This window comes from Electrophorus electricus, chromosome 16, assembly GCF_041902795.1.
Source record: "Electrophorus electricus isolate QZ-2024a chromosome 16, ASM4190279v1, whole genome shotgun sequence".
Lineage (NCBI taxonomy): Eukaryota > Metazoa > Chordata > Actinopteri > Gymnotiformes > Gymnotidae > Electrophorus > Electrophorus electricus.
In genome coordinates this window covers 4,972,501-4,999,611 of record NC_137512.1, presented here as the reverse complement: position 1 = coordinate 4,999,611, position 27,111 = coordinate 4,972,501, and the positions used below count along the sequence as shown (strand labels likewise).

Genomic DNA, 27,111 nt, shown 5'->3' with positions numbered 1-27,111 from the left:
TGCTATCAGAACTATCCCACTGTTTCAGAACTGTCTCAGATCTGTTTTCAGATCTACCTCATGGTTTCAGAACGGTCTCACTTTCACTCATTTTTTCAGCAACTCTACAGGGTGAGCAACAGGACCACAATGCAACAGGACCATAACGCCCCACCAAAGCCTCTGGTACTTTGAATGGTTGTGCTATCGACATATTATCACACATGTATTAGAATCATTTCCGCTTCTCTCTCACCACGGCAGGTCTTGGTGTCAGGCAGGAGCGTGTAGCCTTTGGGGCAGGTACAGAAATAGGAGCCCGGAACATTCTGGCAGCCCAGAGAGCAGCCATGGTTCCAGCGGGCACACTCATTTACATCTAAAACACAGAGAGAGAGAGAGAGAGAGAGAGAGAGACCAACAGGTATGCTAATGAACCACAACAGCTGTAGACAAAAATGGGGAATGAGCAAAAGTCAGAGTGAGACTGGAATAATTTTTTCTTTAATTATAACCCTGTTTGTTTGTTTTTTAGCCATCTGTCTCGCACTCCCAGCTGGGGATAGCACTGGCATCATCTGAGATCAAAACAGCCATCACCTTGATAGTACTAGCACTTAGACTATTGAGCCACTCAGTTACTCCTACCCTGCCATTTTCACCGTACTGTTAAAAGTCAAGCTAATTTAGCTAATTTAGCTCTACCTCACCAGTTCCATCAGGAGGAGCAGTGTACCTTCACAGTAGCCTCCCTGTTTGCTGAGGCTAAAGCCTGCCTTGCAGTCACACCGGCCAGAGCCTCTGGGACTGGAGCACACACTCACACACTCCTCGGTCTGAGGGTCACACACTGAACACACACCGCAAGCAATAAACACGACACATGCAGTGTATGCACACCACAAGATAATAACAATACATAATGCTTCATTATATAAACATATCTGAAAGGGACTGTGCTTAGACATGTGTGGGCTTTAAAGTAAATATATATATATATTTGGAATTCAGAAATTGTTCGATAGAACAGTGACAATCAAAGTTGGGAAGGTTGCCATCAAAATGTATTCTGTTACTGATTACTGATAACCTGAGTAAGGCATTCTGATTGTTACTGTGTGATTGCTGTGATTATCATTATTATTTACTTATTAGTTTATGCCGATATTAAATGTCATAAATTAACGTTCAGTAATGAAAGCCTTTCTCTGCATGAATCATGCACGCTCTCCTTTTTCTCTGTTGTCACAGAGAGGCGAGGACAGAGGTGGAAATAGAGCCTGTGACATTCCCGAACTGACCAGGAGTCGAGGGAGTGCCAGTTTCGACTACAGGCTGGATGGTGGAATGAATCACTCGGATATCGGCAGGAACATGCAGCATCTTTCTGGAGCCGACTTTTTCTGGAGAGCCCCCTGTGTACTTGTTGACTCTCATTATACTCTTTGACAAAGAGTCTGTGATGTACACATAGTTCAGGAAAACCGACATCTTCAGAGACTTCGATCTGGTGAATATAAACAATAGGCAACCTTGAGAAAAGACTGAGAAGGTGTGAAAAACACAGCCCTTACAAGATCACTGGAATGTGTTTTTTGAAATTGCAAGATGGATTTTAACCTATTTCATCTGACTACACCACTGCAGTATTACCTTAAGTGCTGCCTGACAACGTTAACAAGGTTGCCGTTGTAGTCACAGGAGCCCATAGCAATCCGCTTTCTCAAACCTTGCTGCACCCAGAACAGTCTCCTGTCCACAGGGTCTATGGCCAAAGCTAGCAACCGGTCCGCAACCTTCAACACGGTGATCCTCTCTCCCCCCACCACGTCCGAGCGCTGGATGCTGAACGTGACCCCCTTGGACAACCAGAAGAGATATCTGCATCAAAGCACACAGCATTGTGGGTAGAAGGCAACCTGAGACTTTCAAACAAACAATAATCAAATACTGGACAATAATCAAAACAATAATGAAAATGATTCAGCATATCGAGGAATTCTGAAGTGATATAATTACTAAATCATATTCTTCATCTTAGTGTAAAGAAACCTTAGAGCACACAGCAGCATAAGGGTTAAGAATCCTCTCTATGATGGGAAACAATAGAAAGAAATTGATTAGAGGATTAGATGTGCCTGCAATGCCAGTTTTATTCTGTTCTCATTAATTATACTGACAGGATTATTATACTGACGGGATTATTATACTGAGGAGATTTTAAGGTTCATTTAATTACGATTCACACATTTTGCTGTGGAACATTTGTTGTGAGTGGGAACAAAATGGCCGACTCTGAGATGTTGAGTGAACTAGCGAGGGGGCAGCTCTTGGATTTGCGTGTGATGACAGATGAAGGTTTAGCCTGCTCACGGTGGGTCAGACTGCACGTATGTGTGAGCCGTGTCCAATGCTCACAGCCCACATGCTAACATGCTAACAGGGTCCTGATTCTCTCACTAGTCAGGCAGCGTGATGAGGACTTGAGACATTTGCCATCAGCACTTTGGTCGCGGAGCACATAGCTGAACAGAGTTAAACAATAGACGTGTTGTTGTGGGTACTTGGAGTGACCTTTTGGCTTTTCTGTTGGATATACTAACAGTTTGAAGAGCTGGATATGCTATTAACCTCATGCGGCTTTGGGATTGCCACTTTTGTACACAAATTGTGGGATATCACAAATTCAGTGTTGGAAGATACAGATTTATAATAATAATTATAAATCATTTACATTTTGCTGGACTTTCCTTAGTGTTTTTCTCTGTGTGTGTGTTAGACATCAGCCATAACAGTTTTAATTTATTGTGTAAAAATCCAAAAAGTGATACTACACTATTTGCCTTTGTTTGTTAGTTTTTCTTTATCATGTGAAAGTACGACGCGTGGGGTCATTCTAAGATGTTTTGTACCTCTCATTTGGGTCGATCACCAAACTGCTGGGCTGAGACAGGTCTCGGAGAACAGTCTTTTCGTTCTTCCCATCAGTCTGTGCTCTCTGAATCCTCCCTCTTTTCCTGATGCTCCAAAACACTGAGTTTTCTATCCAGTCAACAGCCAGCCCTGAGATTCCTTTCCCCAGTGACAAAAGTGTCTGGAAAGGCATAACAAATTAGCACTGGGAGCTTTTGAGAGACAATGCTCAGCAGTTGCTAAATGGAGTTATTCAATAACTGAAATATTGGGGAAAGTTCATGATGATGAAGCAGGATGCCTACGGAGGTCACCCAAAAGCACAAAGGTCAAAGTTCAACCTCCCACACACACAGAGAGAGAGACACAGAGAGAGAGAGAGAGCAGGGCAGAGATGTAGTAAAAATTGTAGTGTAAGCCAAATGGTTTGAACAAAGAGTGTCCAGAGAAGTTTATAATGGTTTTAGGCACCTTGCAAAAATTGCCAGTGAAAAAGTAACCTTACCTCCATAGACGTCCACGGGGCATAATTAAAGTTCTGCAAATTGCATTTAGAACTAATGCATCAATTCAGTTCTCTAACATTCACCAACCGTTCCATTTAAATTCTATCTTAATTGCAATTAATATAATTTTAATACATGGCTCTGAGCAACACTTACCTATGATTGGTCAATTAGCATTTCGAGAGCCACTGAATCTTATGACAGATTGGTAATAGGCAATCATTCTAGTTCTGATAGATAAGCCTCCTTAGTAAGCTTGTAACTGGCTAATAAAATACATGCAAAATGATATTCATGTCTGGCTATTGGTAATTAGCTGTGTAATAAGTAGGAAATTATCCAGCTAGCTGGTAATTATGGCAAAATAAACCCATAATGAATTAGCAGTAATTTTGTAAATTTGAATTTAATTTTATATATTTATAAGATGTTTTTACTAGTGGTTTTTCAGTTGTACCTGTCTGTGTGTCCCCCCCAGGTGAGCACGACTCAGAACTCCTGTGTGTGTGTTGACCCAGTACAGGCATCCCTCTCTGGAGTGGAAGTCCAGCAGAACAGAACTGCCCACTCCCGACAAGATCCGCTCCTGCTCACCACCACCCAGGCTCATCCGGAGAATGGCGTTCCCCATGCCAACGAGGAGGTACGGCTGGAAATCTTTGCAAACCAAACACAAACGAAACTAAGGAATGGTGACTTTCAATTACTAATATTTATATTAATTTGCATTAACAGGAGATGTCTGCCTCATGCCATACTCTCTCAGATTGTATGATCATATTGAGTAAGAGGATAAATTGGTTGAAAATTCCATTATACAAAAAATAAACTTTGTTTTCAAGGAAAAATGACTTTCATTTTCTAATTTCTTCATTTTCACGGTAAAACAATGATATCATATTCCATTTTACTCTAAATTGAAATGTACTCTCTGCAGTGATTATTCATGTGACATATAGACGTTGGCCATGTTTTGGTATTACAAAACCAACATAAACACTGGTCATGTTTAAATAAAACCACCATAAACATTGGCCATGTTTATGAAGTTTTACTAATGATATATAGCCGTCTGGAAACTATAGTTCCAGAGACCTTAATCTCTCAGCCCAAAATGAATCTGTTTTTGGACTATATGTATATGTGGGAATGTGTGTTTAGATTGAGCATCCAAAAGCTCACACTTTTTTTAAATGTGAAAGAGACTGGAATTTGGCTTTAGAAGAGCTTGTGAGTTTCAAACAGCGGATAAAATGATTAAAAAAACTATATCATTATTAAACAGGTTTTTGAACTTATACCTACAACAAGACAATCTCAATGCAACCCGGTTGCCTTTGAAAGCCTGTCTATGATAATCATTGCCTTGTAACAGTAGCAGGCAACTAGCTATAAGAAATGTTCATGGCATCCATTAGCAACCGGATTCTACCAGGAATACAATGGAACACAGGCAATGGACTGTGTTAAATGATTTAGCGACTGCCAATATGTTGTAAAAGCTGAACTTTACACACAAAAAAGAGCATGTCCTGCTAAAATGGGCTGTGTGCTGCCTTTTTAGACCTCACGGGTGGGAAGTTCACAGACGTCTCAGATGTATGTGGATGAAAAGATGCAGTTTCCACAGCAACAAGTATGATAATGGAAGCTTTCTAGTTTTCTGTGCTGAACTTTGGGCTACTCTTGTGAGTTCCACAAAGACGCTACGTTGCTAGGATAGTGACAGAGAGCGGAGAAAACGTATTACAACATGCCATTTGGGAGTTTTCTACCATTCTGTGGGCACTAGCTATCTTAATGAATGGTGTGAGACAATGGCACATGGTGAATAGTTAATTTTTCTTAACTTAAGTAGAATACTTTTATAGTTGTTCTTGGCATTCACCAGAAAATAACACCTGACAATACCTATGACTAAAAAGTATTAACAAACCCACTTAGAAAATCTGAGGTTTTGGACAGATGTTTCTCACCTTCTACAATAAAACTGTGACATGAGTGAATTGGAAAAAGACCTGGACCTGCTAAAGAACGTGTGATAACCTGAACAAGATCATGAGCATTAGTGGTCAGAAGGTAGGGAGAGTGTTCATGAATATAGCCCAGGTCGTATGTTCTTATGCTAACTCTTATCCCACTGCGTCTGGAGGGCTCTCACCCCTCAATAAGCACGTGCTAAAAATCCACTTTCTCAATCAAACAGAAAATCAGATGCCCCACTAGTGTTGATGGAGAAAGAAACAAGTGTGTTTCCTGGATTGAAACCCGTGTTTTTCCAGGAATCTGTATTGAAACCAGTCTGTATTTTGTGTTTATATAATTTTACTTACAGTATAAGTGTCAGTAAGCAAGGTATTTACCATCATCAGGTATTTACCATCCAATACAGTAGTAGTATAGTAGTATAATCCAGTATAGCTATTTTTACTACATCAAAAGCATCACCATGTTAACTTTACTGTAGTTTAGAAGGAGTGATGACTAGCTGTATATTGCACCATCATCTCTTACGCTACCATGACACAGCAAACCAAGGCAAAGACCACACACCTTAAGCCCTATACACTCCCAAAGCCAAAGAGAAGCTCGCTCACCCACACAGCTCCAGTTGCCTCCTGCCATGCTGTGCGATCCCCAGCAAGCCCCCGCGCTGGCAGGGCTGGAGTCCTGGGCAGGCCCCCCGTTCCCCACCCAGAAGCACAGGTGCAGCACGGCCGCTAGCCTCCCCAAAAACATAATCCCACTGCAGTGACTAAGTGCTGTCACTATCAGTCGTTCCCTTGGACACAGCGCCACGGTGACCATTCATGACCACCGCACATCCTTCATGTGGGTCTCAGCACAGAGAGAGAGAGAGAGAGAGAGAGAGAGAGAGAGAGAGAGAGAGAGAGACATGAGACTAAGCCAGTATCCAGCGTATCAGTGGGCATGAGCTGGAGGACTCCAGATGCCTCTCCAAACCAAGCTGGCCAGCTCAGAACACTCAGGACTGTCCAGAGCCTGCCACACACACACACACACACAATGACACACACACACACACACACACACACACACACAGAGCTCCACTTTCTCCTGCCTGTCCTTTTGTGTTTTAACTGTTTTGGAAGCAAAGTATGAAATTCCTGACAGTCCCATGGTGAATCTGACACATGGTGAAGCTTCTCCACTCAGAGCCTGCATCCCCCGCTGCGTGTATGTGTGTGTGTGTCTGTGTGTGTGTGTGTGAGGGAGGGGTTATTTGACTAGATGTCTTTTGTAGACTAGATGTCTTTTGTTGTGGGACGGGGTCCTTCATCTCTCCCAGTCCCCCGACACAAACAAACGTATGTGCCCCGCTGAACCAGTCGGACAGCTGCCGACATAACGCAGGCAGAGAACCAACACTTTGTCATGCTTGGAGCGTTTTTGTTTACTCTGTCAGATGACCCTCTTAGTCTGGGAATGACAGGCATATTGTTATTGGCATTGCTGTCTGAGCTCGGGGGAAGAATGCTGTCCTGTAGTCGCAAACAACAGCCACGCTCAGCCCCCATCACAATGGTAGCTTCTGACATGAACCCACAGCACGCACTGAGTAACGCAAAGCCTGATGCACCGTCTTGGCAGTTGAATATCTCAAATAGCTTTAGTTTTAGCAAAAGCAGAGTGAACCTTTTTAAAAACAAAGTTGTTTTTGCATCAACAGTTAATGTGTTTTTGATTAGTATACTGCCTTTGACATGTGACAATGAATGCATTTAGTGACTCCTGGACTTCAGTTTAGCATGATGGCATGACATCTGGCAAGACCGGCAAGGTTTAGACTTACCCAATTGGCCTTAGCTCATAATTCTTCATTCTCTGGGTGTGTGTGTGTGTGTGTGTGTGTGTGTGTGAGAGACAGAGAGAGAGAGAGAGAGAGAGAGAGAGAGAGAGAGAGAGAGAGAGAGAGAGAGAGAGAGAGAGAGAGAGAGAGAGAGAGAGAGAGAGAGAGAGAGAGATAGATTCACCTTATAACACTCTCTTCTGGCACAACACTCGGGAAGCATGGAGACTTGGTGGTTAACACAACCTATCTGGGTACAGTGTCCATGTTATCCCTGTGTTTGCATGGGGTTCCTCCCACAGTCCAAAAATATGGAGGTTAGGTCAGTTGGCTATCCTAATCATTTATCCTGGTTTGTGTTTATGAATGCCCAGTCATGACTACCTTAATAAAGTTAATAAAGTCCTGCTGTGAGAGTGTGTATGATTGCCAGTTCAGAGTACGTTGTATGCAATTGTCTGCCACTTCTCACTGGTGTATGACTGAATGCAAAAGCGGTTTGTGTGTTGTAAAGCAACCTTAAGTTCGTTGAAACGTGCTATATAAATATAGCTTCATTCATTTATTCACAATTACATCCAAGGTTGTGTAAAGCATAAATGTTATGCACAAATATAAAATAAACACACGCTTATGCACACAGTTGTTTACAGCCCCCCAAGACACACAGAAACCTCCCTACCAAATAAATATACCGAAAATAGTATATAGTTGTATCATCTACAACATATTGCAAGGTAGTACTTGGTGAGTAAAGGGACAGTAATATTTTTGTTGTTTTGCTTTGATTACAAACAGGACTTGAATGGAAATCTAATGTTTAAGGTGCAGAATATCGCCTTCTGTGCAAAAGTACAATACAGGAATCAGTTATTTTGCATAGAACTTCCAATTCAGAGGAACTTAAATAGTTGGACAAATTAACATAATATTAACCAAAACTACAGAGTCTATTACTAGGGGGCAAACGCACTGCATTCCACAACCACTCAAGGTCCCTGACCCATAGATGTCACCAGATGCTGGTTCAATGAATTTATCCACTTTAACCTCATAGTTTAACCCCTGTGAGGAGGGTTGTGTACACAAACACACATGTCACTCCTGGAGTCTCTTAATGGACACAATAAATCACTCAGATAAAATCAGCACAGGCTTAACCTAACAGATGAAACAATTTCATGCCTTTATTTATCATTAATTCATCAAACACACTCTGTGTGTGTGTGTGTGTGTGTGTGTGTGTGTGTGTGTGTGTGTGTGTGTGTGTGTGTGTGTGTGTACTGGTGGTGGTGTTTGGCAGGGCCTTGAATTCCAATTCCAATAAATTCTTTAAACTTTCGGTGCATTTTGGTTGTGTTGTAATCATCATGAAATCCAGTGGATTCCTTCTCGAAGTTCCAACACTAATAAAACGGTCATTGGATAATCAATACGCAGGCAGTATTTGTGGTGTTTGAGCATATTGCAGATCATAGAAAACTTAAATATGTAAAAATTATATAAATCATGTTTGGGTGCTATAAATAAACAATCCATTAAAAACCTAAATAAAAAAAGAAATGGATATGTCATGGTCTTATAGGCATATTGTCATATTCTCTTATGTATAGGCATTGTATTGTCTCCCCTCATAGCCCACAGCTCAGAAGTAGATATCTGAAGAAAAACTTCACTCCACACACATTCTGTACTGCCATGCCATTTCAAATTATGACCTCCTCAGTAGTTAACTAAACTGTACCCTATTTTATCATATTTTTGCTTTGATGTAGTAAGGAGATATTCTGTACAAGTTTCAGCCAGGGCTAAGAAAGCTATTTTCCCAATAAAGATGTGCAGGTGATGTGCACTGCAGTTCTTCACTGGTTCACAGGGCATTAGCAGAGGTATTCAGACCGTGAGCTGTCACTCTTGTAGGTCATTTGAGAGTCTATGCTTGACCGCGAGTATAGGAGCATCCTTTCCGATTCTTGCGTCTGCCTCCGAGCCCAGATATCATTCACCTGTCCGTTCATCGCCCTCGGCTTCATGGCGAGAGTCTCGAACTTCACGTATGTCTCTCTAGAGAGGTCTTCGTGTTCCCCAGTGTTCCTGCTGACGCTGCTGCTTTCCTCGCAGTAGAGCGACGCGATCTTGTAGAGGAGCAGCATGATGAGAGGAAGAACCACAGCGCAAGCAGCCCCGCTAATTATTATCAGCCACATGTCCTGCCCATGGCCCCCTGTAGCCTCCAGAGTGCTAAAATTCACACACTGGTCTTTGCTATACTCCACACCCTTGGCAGCCAAGCAGACAGTGTAGACCTGGTTGGGCAGAAGATTCTCAAGAAGAAGTTTACCCTGGCCTATATCCGTCTCTACCGTCTGTTTGATCGCCTGAGCGTCGTACGGGAAGTACACAACAGACAAAAGTCCGTCACTGGGCAACCCCTCGGATGTCCAAAGCACAGCCGCTGTGTCACCTGTCTCTTCGACCACTTTGATACGCTCTACGAAGGTACCATCTGATGTCGTACTTGCTTCGTCACTGCTGGCGGGACCCTTGCCTTGCTGAATCTTGGCAGGTGTGTCTCCAGCAGGTGGGGAAGGTGGGGACCTCTGTACACCTCCACCCAGGCCGGGCTTCATCCTGCCAGGTGCGGGTGATGGCAACGGCACAGGGGGCATGGAAGCGGACACACCAGGAAAAGCCGATGATGGGAGTACGGTCCCTGTTACAGGAGGTGGAGGTTCGGTAACCACTTCCAGACCCTCGTCAGGCTTCTCGGATGTGGTAATTGGTGGAGGTGGTGGTGTTGTCTCCATCCCAGCCACAGACAGGGTGATGAAGGCCTCTGCATGTCCGGCAACGTTCCTGGCCTTGCAGCAGTAAACACCTGCATCACTCGCCTGGACTCCATGCAGGCTGAGGATGGACCACTGAACACCTGCACCTGGAGATTCCTGCACCACTGCATGCAAGTGTAATCAAAAGGAATTACACTCAGCATAGAGATAAAAATGCAACATGACTTAATTCAGTTGATGCTTAGAGGTCTGCCTGACTTACACAGGTTTTCAATAATGCAATGTTCATAGGTTCCTCAAGATAACAAAGGAATTACTATCAAGTAACTGCATTCATTCGAAACACTTAATGAATTAATCTTCAAAGGCACCAGTGTTGATTTTTTTTCAGGTGCTAATCCAGTCAGGTCCCATGAAAACAAACTGGTCAGGAGAGACTAAGGGTTTACAAATGGTCTTCAACTGATGTTACCCATCATACCTTTATGCTCTTTTATACTGTTTTATAATGTGTCTGTTTTATACTTTTTATAATGTGTCTTTTATACTCCTAATTAGATTTTAGCTCTGAATTCAAACAGGGGGCACTACCTACTACCTACAGGGCAATACCTAACAGGGGTCCTTTGACACATCCTAAAAAACCCCTAAAGACACAGAGTCTAGCTCTTGTGACATCGTATGATGGTCTGCTTTTTTATAAGAGATGAACCATCATGACTATGACTTATCACAGTGAGATCAAATTTCTTCAGTATTTCTTCACCAGTAAAGGTTTTTTGCATGTACATTTTTGAGTTAGAAACTTGGACACTCTCTCTACCTGTGGTATTGACAGGTGATCCATCCGCCCTGCTCCACAGGAGGCTCGGGGTTGGGTAACCGGTGGCATCACAGCGCAAAAGGACATTGCTCCCAATGGAAGATGTGATCTTGGTGGCTGAGGTCATCACTGAGGGTTTAACACACTGGTCCAGCTCTGCTCTCTGGAACAGGATGCCAGCCAGGTTTGCAGGGCCGCTGCAGAGCAGATACGGGTCCATGAGGACCACGGCAGCGTCCACCGTCTGGGACAGCTCTATAAGCTTGGAGATCTGACAGTCACAGTACCACAGATTGTCCTGGAGACCTGCAGCCATCAAATACAAAATATCAAATAATCTGAGATTTATTAGATTACACATGTTCTGAACTGTGCTCTGAATTAAAGCAGTAAGGCAGATTCAAGGTCCCTAGCAGAAGGACATGTTTAGATGTAGCATCTGATAACATGAGGTTCATAAGGATATTTGTCTTTTTTTGAAGTCTAAAAATATCACTGCAGAAACACAGTGCACCAGAAAACATGAACAAGCATCATCTCATTTACTTCTGGCCGAGTATCATGTCAAACTATTAGTTTTGCACAATGTAATGATTGCAAAGATGGTTTTAGCACCTGGAACAAGAGAATTAATAATCATACATTTTTAATCCTAGACATAATCCTACTTGCATGGCTTCTGTGTTCTGAAACTTCCTGCTCTACATTCTCCACACAACTCAGCAAGAAATTAAGACTTCATGGCATAACAGAATGGGGCGTGCTGTGAAGAAATGGTCTTGTCCAGTTCATCGTTAGCATGGTGCACTCGTACGTTTGCCTGTGGCTGGTTGCCGGGTCTGTTGACTCCACAGAATTAGTCGTGGTGATGATTGTGAACAGCTGGGAATAGGCAGCTGCTGGTGATAGCCTGGTGATAATCCTATGGAGGAATCCGTCAGTTTCTATTAAACTTCAGTGTAATACAGGTGAAAGGTGAAATCCTTCGTATTTGCATCTGATGCATCTGATATGCATAGACATAGATATCAATATATATATAGGCATGAGATATAAATAAGGTAAAGTGCAAGATTTCATGTCGTAGATTGCCAGACTTTTACTGTTACTTACATATTCCCTTAACTAGATGTTTAGAATCACTAAAGGAACACATCTGAGCTCAGTGCTTCAAACTCAAACTAGACAAACCCTCACAGCTGGAAACGTCATTATTAGCCAAACCCGTACTTAACTGGTGAAGCATCTACAGAGAAAGCCCGGGTTATGTGCAGACATCTTACTGGTCAGACCCACTTCAGGAGAAGACATAGGTCAGGCAGGCTCCTGTCAGACGTGGATGAGTTACATAACTACCTAATATCACTCACTGTCATGAGCTTTTGGATAGTGGTTCTACGTACAGTTTAGTAGTGCGTTCCTATTTTAACTCTTAAACAGGTCTGCATTTGCCTGTATTTATTTACTCTAAGATGTAATATGGCCTATAGCTTAGCCTTGTTTACATTCACACTGGTGCTACTGTAACAAAGTTATCAAAGGTGCAAAAGTTGAGGTAGTTGTCACAATTAAAATTGTTTTGCCTTTCTTTCAATACTCTTGCTCTGAGTAAGCCTCTAAGATACAGAGCATGGATTTATTTTTATTTTTTTCAGATTTTCAGATATGCTGCCATAAAAGTTAAGTTAGAAATAATGGAAAATATGTTGCATAATGTGTAACGTTTATCAAATATTTAAATTCAAATGCTGTCTGTGTAGTGACCCTTTTGATGGATGTAATAGTTTGCTATGAGTAAGATCTGTTTTTATGCTGCACAGACCCAGGATACAGTAAAGCCAAACGTCCACCTTGTCCTTATATGAGGTTACTACACTAGACATGGTCCCCTGCAGCACAGTGAAAGACTGACCAGGGCGAAGGTTCTGGGAAGAGGAAAAGTTTGTAGACACTTCTTCTCATTTCTCGATGCTTTTACCAGCCATTACGTTCTACGTACAACAATCAGAAACAGGGGAACACACGAAGCAACCACTGCACGCATCAGTTATGGTGACACCAGCAGTCCGTGCCGTAGCAGGCGTCTAGTAGACAGTGCAGACTTAATTTCAGTGTGAGTGCTAGCGTGTTGATTTCTTTACATTGTGCAGACACGGTTAAATGACTTCAGTTAGAAATACGGCACATTAAAAAAAATGTAATTTGACTACAGAATGTGTTTTCTAATGTTACTCCTGAATCACTTAAATCCAATGTAAACAAACAAAAAAAGATGATCAATATTGTGATCATTATTATTCCAACACACCTAGTATAAATTTGTGAGAGGTGTTGGGCAGCATGCTTGAGAAGGGGGGCCAGATGTCCACCAGGTCAGTGGGCAGGGTGGTCAGCCTGTTGCTGGAGATGTCCAGGTAGGTGACGCTGTGTAGGTAAGCCACAGCTTTTGCAGGGATGCTCGTCAGGCGGTTATTGTGCAGGTCGAGTGTCCTGAGGCTGGGTGTCTCTTTGAGGGACTCCCAAGGGAAAGTGGCGATTAAGTTCCCATCCAGACGGAGCTCGTGCAGTGCCTTCAGGTTGTAGAAGCTCCGGGCATCCACAGCGGTGACAGCGTTGTAGGCCATCCACAGGTATCGCAGCTCTGTGAGGTAGTAGAAGGCCTCGGGAGGGACATGACGCACCATCGTCTTCTCCACACGCAGCTTCACTGTGTCCACCGGGACGTTGACAGGGACGTCCGACATGTCTGGGTCATTACATAGCACAGTTCTAGGGGAGAGTGGAGGATGTTATAGCCAAGCTTCAGTTAAAGTCAAGTAACTCTAGGGGCTGGATTAGTGTACTCCTCAACAAGATTTTGAATAGTGATTCACCATTGGCCCTGCAATTTAGTCCCAGATTTAGACCCAGATTAATCTCAGTCCACATATGGGAAACTGACCCTATATGTTAAGATCAAAAGACTGTAGGGGGCACTACTGGGTATGAACTGGAAAAAAATTAAGTAATGCCAACCAGCTCTAGTAGAATGTAGAATAAATAATAATATGACATGAGACTAAATGTATAAATATATACAAAGCTCAAAGCACATTAGTAACCCAGGAAGGAAGGAACTGAATAAGATTTAAACAGCCTTTATTGACATAACTTTATTGAACAACCCACCAGTAAGAAGTTAAGGAGGAATACCAAGCAATACATGAACCAAACTCATTGATAAACTTTATAAATACATGACCTATTACTTTCTTCTACGTTGTACTTCAACATGCTGGTATCTGTTTGTTTTTCCTAAATCAGTGTAATTTGCTTTGTCTGTCATCTGTACTGTCAGAATTAGTCACATCAGTTATTTGTAATCATTATTGCTTTGACACACCATTGCTTTCTCTTACAGTTCGGAATAATTTGAAGAAATTATAATTGTTAATATTCCAAATTTTTTCAAAGTTCATGTTTTTGCAGTTGTATGTAACACATAATCCTGATGTGATCAGTGTCATTTGCATGCAGTTTTGTATGAGGTAAAGGCTAAGATGATGTGGGAAGCATGTAAATATCAGTACATTTCAGCTGTGCTACATGTCAGGGAGCAAATATGAGATATTTGTGCACGTTAATCTGTTTATGTCACTTGATAGGAGCTACTGTGATTATCAGCATCACTGATGTGCTAATTATGTACACAGCTAAGCAGAATACACTGATGTTTGTGTGTTTGTAGGTCATAAAAAATAAACAATCACATCATTATAAATGTATCTGGTGTGCACTATAAATTTTACTCTGAGGTTTTAGAATGATATGACAACGAATTACTCTGCTTTAAGAAAATAATCCCTGCAACTCAGAAATTTCTTTAATTAGAGTTTACAAATTGATCTCACATCTGATCTTCCAAATCAAGTGTTACCATATCATTTTTTTTTACCATTTGCAATTTGATACAGCCCTTGCACACTGTGTGTGTGCACACTTTTCATTCAGAAATATATTGTACAATCTTGTCCAAAATCCTAAATGACTATGTAAGACACCACATATGGTCTGACAGGAGATTGTACACCTTCATACTGAAATTTTCTAGAACGAACGAGTGTCTTGTATTCTGTCCGGTGAAAACTGTACTGCAGGGCTGTACCTGGTTGTGGATCCATCGATGTGGGTCTGAAACGTACAGGAGCATTGAGAAGGGCAGAAGGCTTGAGCAGAACCAAACCAGCACAGCACCAGCTGGGCGATCAGCAGATGCCACATCCTGGCCTCAGCTAGGGCCATGCACGGTGAGGCACGTGCGCGCTCACGCACATCAGAGCCCGCTAGAGGCTGGCCTACACCGCCGGCGTACAGCAGGCCGAAGGAGACATCAGCAGGAGCCCCGGAGAGGCAGGAGACACGAGTTCCTCGGCATTGCTCGGAGAGGACTCTACGCGCAGGAGAGGAGCCCTGGTCTGGGTTGGGAAATCAGGTCGGGTGCGGGTGGAGGAGGAGCAGGAGATTCTGGATTAGAAGAGGATTTCACAGATCTGAGTAGGTCACCGTAGTCAATTGTGGGGGTGGGGTTAACAATGTGTGTGTGTGTGTGTTTGTGTGTTTGTGTGTGTGTGTGTGTGTGTGTGTGTGTGTGTGTGTGTGTGTGTTTGTGTGTGTGTGTGTGTGTGCGCACGCACGCGTGCGTGCCACACTAATTGGCTAACCGACAGAAGGTTTTCCCCATCACGTGACAAAGTCCCAACATATCTCCATTTTCCTCCAACCATCCCTCTCCATATTTGACAGATGCAGAGAACATTCCTGTGCAGTATTGACCATTGCATGTGTATGGCAGGGTTTCACTTGAGTGTGATCTGTAGTCTGGTTTATGATTTATGGTACAGAGAGAGAGAGAATTACTTAGTCCAAGATATGTGACCGAACCTGAGATGTGTAGAGAACATAAATCATTTAAGTGAGCAATTGTAACAAGCTGAAATCATTTTAAAATCATAGTAAAATAAGGTATTTTCATTTGAGGATGTTTTTATCTGTAATGAAACAATAAATTAAAATGTTTTAAAGGGCTATCCTTAATGGTCAAGAATAAAATGATGTTGTCAATGATCTGCAATTTGATAGTTAATGTCACAGAAGCAAAGTTTTTGCTGAAGTTTTCATGCAAAGCCTTTTGTTGCTGTTGTGCTCTGGGAGGCTTTTGAGATTCCAGACATTTTAATCGAGAGTGTGGTGGCAGAGCAGAGCACCTGTACGTGACAGGTGTGATATTCTCACCTAACCATCAGCCAAAACGACCCAGTTATGCCCAGCACGGAACGCAGAACCTCCCAGAAGGATGAGTAGGATTCAGTAAAACCGATTATAAAATAAACTAATTATATAAACAAAAGTAAAGGTATCGCAATATTGTTCAGTGTTATGACTGAAATGAGAGAATTTCAATAACCACAAGAGAGGATTTCTTAACAAGTACACCAGTGTAGTTTATTTACGCAAGCAGTTTGTCCCTACAGATGAGAAAAGCCACTGTCAAGCGGTTGGCACATTTATGTACAAAACAGATTCATGGTACGGCCTGCTACAAAGCATTCTTAAGTGAACGTACAAAAGATTAATACAAGGAGAAAGTGAGGAGGGGGGTTCAGAGGGGGAAGAGAGAGAGAGAGTGAGAGAGAGAGAGAGAGAGAGAGAGAGAGAGAGAGAGAGAGAAGGGGAAGGACAGAGAGCGAGGAAGCTAGGGCAGGGCAAAAAAGAGGACTGCATCAGGATAGCGGTTCAGAAAGCAACAGTAACAGGGCTCAGAGCGAGGACCCCGGGGCAGTAATAGAGCTCACCACAAACTAAACAGTTACAAACCAAACACTACCATCAAACAGCAGGGGTAGCAGGGCAATGCAGTTAGCATAGGACTCAAAGCACCGCACATCATGAGAGCAAAGGACATAGCCCGCAAGACAGGCGCAGATAACAAACTGAAAACTCATAAAAAGGTGAAATGATTCTTTTTTTCTGTTCTTTTTTTTTTTTTTTTTTTTTTTTTTTTTTTTTTTTTTTTCTCGGACCCAGTAAAAACGATTACCATTAAATGCATGACCATGCCACGAATAACACCTAGGTTCACAGTCTTTACCTAACGTTATTGGGACCCAGCTGGGCAGCCGAATTCCCAATGCACTTACACTGAGAGAGAGCTCACAAAATGGTCAAATAAGTGCACGAAACTAGCTCTTAGAAACACTGACAGAACATGGCTCGCCAAGCAGTATAAGAATGATAAGACAAATCTATAGTCCAATAGTAGAATGACTTGTAAGCAAGACAACGTGTGTGCTTTTTTTGTTTTTTGTTTTTTTGTTTTTGCCATCAAGGTAATAGTATCTTTGAATATTTGATTCTGTTGTGACAATCCCCTTTAAAAAAGAAAAAAAAATAACCAGGAAAGTGATCACAAACGCTACTTTGCCTGAATTCTCTTCACTTTTTTAAAGATTTTAAAATCATACCATCACCACCACCATCTCCACCCACCCTCCCCTTTAGTTACGTGGAATGTATTTTTGTATCTCAAACAAATTCACCTGAAATTGAAGTGCTTACATACGATACAAGTATTCATTTACAGAATGGCTATTTACACAAGCAGAAAATAAACCCTTCAAATAAAAAGTTAATTGTCTACTTACCAGTATCTATAATCTGTAGGAAAATAAACGTGAGGGTGGGTGTGGAGAATAACACTGTCAGCTTGTGCATGTGTGGAGGTCAGTCAGTAGCGACCTTATTGTGTCATTACTCAAGAAGGAGTCAGAGATGGTGACACTCCACGGAAGAGGAGCAATATCACTGCATATCACTGTTAATTCTCCCTCTGAAAGACATTTCAAGCCCCACACTGACTGGCTGTGGGCTCCTGGAAAACAGGACAAGCACAGCATGAAACTCTGTACCATTTTTCTTATTCGTTTGGATAAGCTATGCAATGATATTTGTAGAAAAAAAATAAACACTTTATGATACATTTGCCATTTCTTATTCATTTTGGTTCTTTTTTCTGTTTTTGATATATATATTTTTTTCTATTTCCAAAATAATGCAGAGTGATCAAAGACTTTTGTTGCTTCCGGGCCAAAAACCTTTCGCTGATTAAAAAATAGAACTAAAACAAACAAACAAAAGAAATAAACAAAAAATCTAAATTTATTTTGTTTTCTAGTTTTTCCTTTTTGTGTGAAGTTGGGGTGAAAATGAGACCACAGAGACACACACGTGATAAATGAGCTTTCCACCCCACCACTGAGCCAATACTGACGTTTAAAAAAATTAAAATTAAATGTAATTTTAAAAAATCCTGAACTAATTCAGATGAAAGAAAAGAAAATTAAAAGAAAAGAAAACACCTGCACAATATCTTCAGAAATTAAAAATCAAACTATAATGTAAAAATCTATAAAATTACAGCTACTTCTACCTAATATTAATAATAATAATAATAATAATAATAATAATAATAATAATAATAATAATAATAATAACAACAATAATATTTGTGCGAGAGGTAAGGGATGGGCCATAGGGTTAGTAACATGACACAGCAGTCAGACAACACCAGTGCCAAAACTCCCCAAGACAGGAAGTGAGAGCACTGAGGCTCCTCCCCCCTCTCCGCTGTCTTCCTGTCTTATGTGTAGGCGTTGAGGCGCTCCTTAGAGCGCGTCGAGTGGATGTCATGTAGCTCCTGCTCCTCCTTGGACTTACAGTCCTCGTATTTCTGCAGCTTACACGCGTCCTTCACGTAGGCCCAGTTCGCCGACAGCACCATCAGGTAGTGGATCTAAAAGAGAGCGCTTTGTACAATCAGTACCTAGCCAGAGTCTGAGGCGCAACAATCACTAGAGGCCTCTGTGTGCATCTTGGATAGGCCAGGACACTTCCAAGGGAACTGTACATTTTAGTTTTATTTATTTATTTATTTATTTATTTTATACAGCTCAGGTGAAGCCATGAAGTCATATAACTTATATGAAGTCATTTCAATATGGGCTCAACACAGGTATTCCATGTTTGCTTTACATTAACATTAAAAGTCTTCTTATTGAATCTTTTGTCATTTTTCATCCAGTATGCTTCATATTCCTTGTAATCTTTGCCACCTGTTTCAGTGTTCCCACACTGCCAGGTTTGCACAGACAGGAGCTCGGTAGCTTTAGGGGGCGTCAGTGTTGGGTTCTGAAATTAGCTTGTGCCACCAGCAGGAGGCAGTGATGTAAAGCAGTGGGAGATTCCAGCCTCAGCAGCACAGTCGGACTCCAGGACTGTGCCTCCATGAACACCTTCCCATTGTATACGACAGAGGGAAAATCGCATGCCTTCATCGTCAGCTGTTAAAGCAACGGAATCTTCAGGCATGCACCTTTACTGACATGTGCTAACAGGTGAAAACAAAACCTTTTTTTTTAATATATGTATGCGTGTATGTAACGTAGAAGCAAAAAGATAAATAAATAAATGAGCATGTAAATAATTTATTTTAATGCATCAGCACGAAAAAGTGTTTAACTACAGAGAACCCTCGCCTGCTCAAGCAACCGGTTTTGTCTGATGTGCAGTTTTATGAATCGCTGCTCATATGCACATTGTGCATAAAATATTGTGTAAAAAGTAAATACAAATGCTAAAAAAAAAGCATTTAAAAAGAAATTAAACATAGCTTAGTAATGAATGTATCAGCTCGGAATTATTCAGCTTTATTCATAACTGATTTAAGAAAATGCCACACCTGTCTCCATTCTCCTTCTCAGAAACAAAGCCACACAGCCTTTTGTCACAGTGTGTTTTGCTGCTGTTTTCCACGTGGGTCAGAAAGTTGGCATTTAATGCTCAAGTAAACTAGGTGTTATAAAGCGTGGAAGGAAGATAATTTGCACCATCATCTCTGATTAAATGCCACTGTCTCTGCCTCAGAAAATGGCTCCATACAAATTACTGAGTGATGTTTGCAACAAGCTCTGGGGCCTTTCTTACAGTTTCCATAGCAACTATATGACATATCCAGTGTCTCTCAGAGAGAGGGAAGGAGTGTAGAGAGGGAGAGAAGGAAAGGATGATGAGACGCAAAACGGAGGACTGATCAAGAGTATGCAATGTTTTCACTGCACCAGAATAAGCCTGGGAAAAGGCAAGGCCACTCAGTGCTAATACACAAGAACTCAGTTTCCCAGAATTCCTGGGAGAAGGCAGTGATGGTGACTCATAGCTTCATCCTGGTACTCGCTAGCAGTACCACACCGAATAGTTGAGGTAAGTGATGTAATTCAGCCATTTTGTTGTAGTCAGTGTTTTGATAAACTGAAATAATTAGCTACAACATTTAGCTAAAAGCTACGATGGAACCAGTATCAGTATTTGCTGATCCTTAATTAATGCCGTTTGATGGATTTTAATATATGAAGTCATTTCAATATGGGTTTAAATATTACCTCAATCGTCAACCAAAGAGGCAACCGTCTTTTGAAATGAGTAAATGAAGTAATGGGACTACACTTAAATATGCAAATGTGCTTAGGGTCATCTCACCATAGCGATAACGGCAGCTCCGGCCCCAGCCAGGGCACACACGAACAGGTGAAAGGTCATATCCACCTGGGAGACACCAGAGCTTTTTATTTGCTGTGCATTCTTTTATTTTATTTTACTTTATTTTCCAAAAAATCAATAAATGGCCGAGTAAGGACACTGACCTCTTTCGATTCACACATTTTAAAGAACTTCTCTGTTCCTGTGCACACCGTCTTCTCCTCACTGATGGTCACAACACCTGAAACCCAAAGCACAGTCGAACATGCTAAGAACCAGAGGGTAGATTCAGAGGCTAGATTCTAAACCCACTAAAAAAACACCTGTGCAGGGCACAGAAACTCTCTAGACTGAAAGGTTTACAAACTCCCTCAGAAACTACCATTAACAATCATACATGGAGGCATTAGATATGGCCACCGAGGCAGGAAATGGCCCTATACGACACTGATATCATGGCCAAACTACATCCAGTGTTTGCTCCTGCATATCTCTAGTGGTAGCTCAGTTTTTAAGGTACTTGACTAGTAAACAGAAGGTTGCTGGTTCAAGCCCCATCACTGCCAAGTTGCCACTGTTAGTTGTGTTCAGTCATAATTGTACGTTGTTTTGTTTAAAAGTGTCAGCTAAATGCTGTCTTTGGCCCTTAGCAGTGTGGCGCTGACCTACAGAAGCTGCTTACCAAACTGGCGTGGGTCCAGACAGAGACTCGCTCCCTCCAGCATGGTGGTATTCTGGCAGATGGTCCAGATGTTGAAGTACATGAAGACAGGCAAAGCAGTGAAGGCTGTCAGTCCCAGCCATGCCAGCATGAAGATGTACGTCAGCATGATGAACTGGGAAGGGCAGCAGAGAGTCACCTAAACTGGGAGTTGCACTTGGTTCTGAAACACTGCTCTACATGACTAAATGTAGATGGTAGATGGTAGCCACTGCTACTGAATCAGACCTACTGATGCAGTGATACAGTACTGAATCAGACCTACTGATGCAGTGATACAGTACTGAATCAGACCTACTGATGCAGTCATACAGTACTGAAACAGACCTACTAATGCAGTGATACATTACTGAATCAGACCTACTGATGCAGTCATACAGTACTGAATCAGACCTACTGATGCAGTCATACAGTACTGAATCAGACCTACCGATGCAGTCATACAGTACTGAAACAGACCTACTAATGCAGTGATACAGTACTGAATCAGACCTACTGATGCAGTCATACAGTACTGAAACAGACCTACTAATGCAGTCATACAGTACTGAGTCAGACCTACTGATGCAGTCATACAGTACTGAATCAGACCTACTGATGCAGTCATACAGTACTGAAACAGACCTACTGATGCAGTGATACAGTACTGAGTCAGACCTACTGATGCAGCCATACGCTGGCTAAAGTATGGAGTGACCTGATCATATATCAATTTTCACTTGTAAATATTTGTGGCAGAATAGCAGTGACATTTCAAGATAACCTAAAAACACCTTATGACCACTTAGACGTTTATTTAATAAATATTCCTTTGTATGTTACAGCGTGTCTTAGTCTACCACCACGTACCCATGCACTAACACAACGGCCACAGGTGGTGATCTTGAAGTCTCCGTAGAGGTCTTTAATGGCCCCACTGGTGAAGAAGCCCTCCACCATCAGAAGGATGCCGTACACGAAGAAAGCAGAGGCAATGCCATAGATCACGTACTTGATGATGTCAATCCTACAGGCGTTGCAGGGAGAAGGGTTACACATTATAGCCCTGCACCGCACACCTGCATGGGTTGTTTCTGACAGCCATGCAAAGTACTAGCAGTCATAGTATCGTTTCACATAGACAGACGCAAGCAGATACTGACATATGAATAGATATACGTAGATGTGTCTGGCACATCAGCGACAGGGTGTGGCCTTAAGGGGGCGCTCACATTGTAAAGACGTCCAGGGAGTCTCCAGGTGCTCTGACCACCTCGAAGTAGTTCTGCAGGATTGTGAGAGTGCCGGTGAGGGCCTCGTGACCGCAGCCGCAGAAGAGCGCCACGCCGGCATAGAGTAGGATGGTGGCGATCAGAGACGGGTACGGGATGCCCCGCACACACTTCAGGCAGCACTCCATGCATCCTGAGATCGGACGGAGATCAGACAGAGATCAGACCCAGCTTACCGTCCTTATTTTGCCAGTGCTGTGTGATTAGTAATGTGCTGACATCACAGGGATTTCTGAACCCGATATTCCCATTGTGACAGAAACAGCGTCATGTTTTACTTCAGTGTGTCTCACCCCAGTCTGGAGGACCAGACGTTCCACATTTTTGTTCTGACCCGGCTCCCAGCACCAACACCTAGAACATGTATTCACTGCTCCTAATGTCTTGGTTCAGGTGTGTGGTTAGCTGCGACTGATCATCTGGCTCTGAGGAAAGTGTTAGATAAATCGTGTTATACTAGTATTTAAAAAAGAGTGTTGTTAGTGTGTGAAAGAGAACAAATATTGGAACTCAGAGGAACTCCTTCACAGAGTTTGTGCCCCAAGAACGTGTGTGCTCGTGCGTTGGTAGGTGGGTGTGTGTGAGTGTGTGTGTGTGTGTACATTGGGGTGGGCTATATCTCCCTGCTCCTGCCTGCTCATGAAAGCCCACCCAGAGGAGTAATCGCCACACTCAGACTGAACTCTAATATTCAGGCTGAAATAACAATGAATCCACTCATTCCTATTTCATTACACTCGACTTCAAGGATCTGGTAGCTGGTTTAGTGCCATGTGTAATAGATTCCATTGTATGTTATGTGAATGGGGTTATGAACCTCGGCAGCATGTAAAGCTGGATCACAGGAAAGTGAAGTAAATTAGCTTCAAAGGTACAGATGAGGTCACTGCTCCTGTTAGCTGGCAATGGAGCTCTGAATGGGAACTCTGGCCAAGAGCGGATGGGTGAAGTTGAGGCGATAAACCTCCAGCCTGAACGTGGACAGTCGCTGGCCAGAGAATGATCTGAGAACTGTGGAGGGCTACCGACCGGAGATTACCCTCAATGTTAACATATAACACGTTTATACCATGTCTGCTCACGCAGAGAATATTATGATATCTGTCCACTCACACCAAGCATTTCCACACGCAAATGCAAACACAGCTTAGAGCTTCCACACGGTCACCAGACAAGTGCTGTTGTGTGATCTGAGGGCACTATATCACCGCAGCGCCTTTGTTATTTCATATTTAATTTCCTTAACAGCAAGCAGCGCGCAATGTGCCTGAGCCGCTTAGAGAAAATGCCGAGAGCCATAAATCGAGCAAAAATCGGCGTGATGTTACATTCATAATTCAGAGGCAGTCGGGCACACACATCCCAGTGCGGTCATACATTATTAACACCCCTCACGTTTGTGCTCAGCTGGCCGACCAGGCACAGACGCCTTATGCTTCTATGTTTAGGCAGGGCAGCCGCTGCCCTTTCAATTCAAAGCAAATTTATGGCTGTCTGAGTGTCATTTGAGCACAGGACAGCCAGGTTCATATTCGCTACATGTCTGCCCCTTTCGGCGTGAGGTCCAATAGACAAAAGACAGGAGCTTCTTCTTAGCATCAGTTAAAGCTGAATAAACATCAGTCTAAGCTTGTACGTTAGATCTTTGGTTTTATTCCTACAGGCCTGTGTATGACGGCATGAACTGTGCATACGGCAAAAGTATAATACGATGTCTGTGTAAGGGAAATCCTCCAGATCAAAACAGTACTAAAATGTATGAATAAATTATTATTATTAATGCATAATATATCTATATGGTGCCAGAATAAACTCTGATTTCTTAGATAGAAAGAGTTAGTATGAATTTCACTCCTAATTGTTTAGTGCTAAAGAGATTTTATTGTTATTATCTGGCATTCATCATGCTGAATTAAAGTGAAGGCAGTTGCTTTGCTAAAGACTTTGTTGCCTGGAAAATTAAAAGTGTTTATATTGTTCTAAAACTCATAGCAATTTGACATACAGTAGGTAAACACAGAGGACAAGCTAAAAGTGGATTGTTAGTAGAGGGTCAGGCATCATCCACACAAAGGAAAGACCTGCTTGCATTGTGTTACAGCTTAACCAGCCCCAAACGTGCTGTTAAGACAAAAATAATCGCCAGGGCGAGTTTGTTTCTAAGCAACTGTCCCAGACTCCTGCGCTTTAGGTTTCGACCAAAAAGGAATGGAAATGCAAATTAAGCCCCGCCCCAAACTGTCTTAACAAAAGCACACTGGCTGGCCCCGGATTACTGTGGCCCTCCTCCACCCACCCCAGCGCTCTCTCCTGCCCCAACGCCCATCTGTCAGTCTGACAGCCTCCGTGCTGACTCCTCCCTCCACACCATGACCCAGATGGCCCCCACTCCCAGCCAGACACATCCGAAAGGAAGCCCTCTCACAATGCACCCCCAGAGCCACGGCCAAGACAAAAGACCATGAGTGAGCTCTTAACCTAACCCTGAGCCACTGGTCTGGATGGAAAGAGAGAAACTCGGGGGGGTGGGGGGGGGGGGGGTGGGGGGGGGGGGTAGAGACAGATGAATAAGAGACACAGGGAGTGAGAGAGACTAACAGATGGAGGGCGAAAGAAGAGAGAGTGAAAGGAAATCTTGGATAACCTAAGTCTTGGGGAGGGTGTGCGCGCTAAAGTAAAAGAGGTGATGCGGTGAAGATCTTTTTTGGTTGTTTTCTCTGTTTTTTTCTCTTTTTTTTAAAGCTACTTTTTAAATATCTTAGATCATAGCATTGCTACGTGTCTTCATGTCACCCCATTACCTTCAACCCAGTGTCAGTGATGCTCAGGCACCAAATCTGAAAGATTCCGAATCTCAAAAACCCAATGGTATTAGATTTTCCCAAGAAAAAGACATTTAAGCGTAGCGCCACCACATCGGGTGCCCTGTGGCCCCGCCCTGTAAGGGGGGAGGGGTGGATCTCCCAGTGCTGCATGTCTGATCAACCTGCGTGGTTGCTATGGTGACGGAGGCGCGAGCCAGGCACATGCGAGCGCGCTCCCTGACCCACTTAGAGTGCCATGTGTCAACAAATTTGGCGGCAAACATGCTGAATGGGGGACAGGGCGACAGTGTAGGGGCAGCGTGTGTGGAGGGTGAAGTACAGTCTAGCCCAGCTTGGGGAAAAAACCCCAAAAACCATGGTGTCCCCAACCCTTGGAGCCGTACTTCCCCTCAGTGAACACCCTCACTGTTCCTCACAGTTCATGCTGCTCTCTCATGTATCTGTTCTGATTAAGCCGCACATAACCGGAGAACGGAAGTATTTTGTATTCAAGATGAAAGTAATACTTGAAGATCTCGAGCACCTCGAGCATCTCGGGTTCACGGTGAACGGGCCGGTTTGAGATGATGGCCAGAACACTGAGGCATTGTCTTGACTCTCCAATAATGGTGCAGCTCAGGGGTCAGTCAGTGACACTGCAGTGACCCCGTCCTGAGGTGGGGGGGGGGGGTGTTACAGAATGATGGCAGTGGGCCTCTGGGTGGAGGCGGTGTGGGTGAAGAACGTAGGGAGGGAGAGTGTGCACGGGTTCGAAAGCAACGGCGCTCGTGTGAAAGTGCAAACATCCTCAGAACCGGTTGCGAACCCCACTCGAAACCCCAGTGGGCCGCGGAGCATGTAAAAACGCAGCGGAAAGCTTTCCGCAGAAGGAGCTTCTTCTGTGCGCTGTCATCGGCGCATCATACAACTTTGATAAACTGGGAATTCATTTCACTAAACGCTGAAAAATATCGCACGCTCCCAGACATAGGCGGTAATTATGTGAGACACACACATCAGTTGGTTGTATAAGAAGGAAAGAGTTCTAGCAGTGGAGCAGGCATGTCAGGCCCCCCATCAGTAGGCTGGTCAGCTTCATTTCTCACTGCACCTTCACACATCTTTAACAGATCAACCACAGATCACTTTGTTCTCCCACTGTGCCTTCCCTGCTGCTGGTAACAGCTCGATGTTCCCCAAAATAAACCACTCCAACGTTCTTCCACCTGATCACTGGAGCGCAGCTAAGAGGTGAGCCGTGCTTCCAGAATAATCTCAGTGTCCCACATCTTTCCCGGAGCTCAGTAGAGACTCCGGCTTGCACTGGCCTGGCTGAGGCTGGGAACAGCCAGCTCACGTGCAGAAGGCCGTTGGGGGCTGTTAAACAGCCAGGGGGTAGGGGGTGGGGAGTGAGGGGAGGATAAGGATCCAACTCCAGGATCTGGCCTCTCCATAAAGCCCGCTGAAGGTCGATAGCACCACTCACCGATTAAGATCAGAGGAATGTGCAGACAAGCTCATGAATAAGAGAGGTGGCGTATCTGCCATGCTCTAACAGCCTAATGCACTCTAACACAATAACCATGAACGGTAATGAAAGAACGACTCTCCCGTGAGGCTGCTCCCCCTCCCACCTCTACTGTTCAGAAGTCTGCCCTTCTGAGCACTCTCCACCAGAGTTAAATGTCTCCGCCAGTTCATTACTGCGCACCTCGTCGTAGCCAAAGAATGCTTACAGCGCGGGTCCGCATACAGGCTGTTACACCTGCTCCAGGCATCGCAGTGCTGTTTTACAGTCAGGGAGGGCTGGAGGACTTCAAGTTGCCAGACACTGCCAGCTGAGCAGTGATATTAACAGACTAGAGCCATATAACATAATTGTGTCTGTGTGTGTGGAATAACACAGTCTCTCTCCATGGTCATT

At 43.2% G+C, this 27,111-nt stretch overlaps 3 protein-coding genes and 1 long non-coding RNA gene across 10 annotated transcripts in view; 1 reads left to right on the top strand and 3 right to left on the bottom strand.

The window, feature by feature from the left end:
* egf (epidermal growth factor) overlaps positions 1 to 6,632 on the bottom strand; it is a 43,550-nt gene extending 36,918 nt beyond the window's left edge. For all 6 annotated transcript variants that reach the window (XM_027014198.3, XM_027014196.3, XM_027014194.3 and 3 more), the window contains exons 1-7: positions 5,996 to 6,632; positions 3,856 to 4,055; positions 2,892 to 3,073; positions 1,633 to 1,860; positions 1,281 to 1,486; positions 716 to 829; positions 236 to 358 (exon numbers count right to left, since the gene is read on the bottom strand). In XM_027014198.3, the coding sequence (XP_026869999.3) occupies positions 236 to 358; positions 716 to 829; positions 1,281 to 1,486; positions 1,633 to 1,860; positions 2,892 to 3,073; positions 3,856 to 4,055; positions 5,996 to 6,206 (1,264 nt within the window). In that variant the 5' untranslated portion in view covers positions 6,207 to 6,632. The remainder of the gene's footprint in view (positions 1 to 235; positions 359 to 715; positions 830 to 1,280; positions 1,487 to 1,632; positions 1,861 to 2,891; positions 3,074 to 3,855; positions 4,056 to 5,995) is intronic.
* Positions 6,633 to 7,786: 1,154 nt separating this feature from the next.
* lrit3a (info leucine-rich repeat, immunoglobulin-like and transmembrane domains 3a) lies at positions 7,787 to 15,285 on the bottom strand. 2 transcript variants are annotated; one of them, XM_081698447.1, is made up of 5 exons: positions 14,966 to 15,285; positions 13,130 to 13,590; positions 11,636 to 11,743; positions 10,822 to 11,127; positions 7,787 to 10,162 (listed from the first exon to the last, which is right to left on the bottom strand). In XM_081698447.1, exons 1-5 carry the CDS (start codon positions 15,100 to 15,102, stop codon positions 9,090 to 9,092), a joined length of 2,085 nt encoding a protein of 694 aa, XP_081554573.1. In that variant the 5' UTR covers positions 15,103 to 15,285; the 3' UTR covers positions 7,787 to 9,089. The 2 variants fall into 2 exon arrangements, with proteins under 2 accessions (XP_081554573.1, XP_026870002.3); XM_027014201.3 differs by lacking the exon at positions 11,636 to 11,743.
* Positions 15,286 to 16,817: 1,532 nt separating this feature from the next.
* The window catches only part of gpm6aa (glycoprotein M6Aa), a 13,850-nt gene continuing 3,556 nt past the window's right edge, over positions 16,818 to 27,111 (bottom strand). Inside the window, exons 2-7 of the mRNA XM_027014202.3 lie at positions 22,324 to 22,516; positions 21,962 to 22,118; positions 21,074 to 21,227; positions 20,556 to 20,632; positions 20,392 to 20,457; positions 16,818 to 18,649 (exon numbers count right to left, since the gene is read on the bottom strand). Coding sequence (XP_026870003.1) covers positions 18,497 to 18,649; positions 20,392 to 20,457; positions 20,556 to 20,632; positions 21,074 to 21,227; positions 21,962 to 22,118; positions 22,324 to 22,516 — 800 coding nt within the window. The 3' untranslated portion in view covers positions 16,818 to 18,496. The remainder of the gene's footprint in view (positions 18,650 to 20,391; positions 20,458 to 20,555; positions 20,633 to 21,073; positions 21,228 to 21,961; positions 22,119 to 22,323; positions 22,517 to 27,111) is intronic.
* LOC145651699 (uncharacterized) lies at positions 18,656 to 21,160 on the top strand. Its single transcript, XR_014117605.1, has 2 exons — positions 18,656 to 20,115; positions 21,042 to 21,160. It is a non-coding gene; the product is annotated as an uncharacterized LOC145651699 (long non-coding RNA).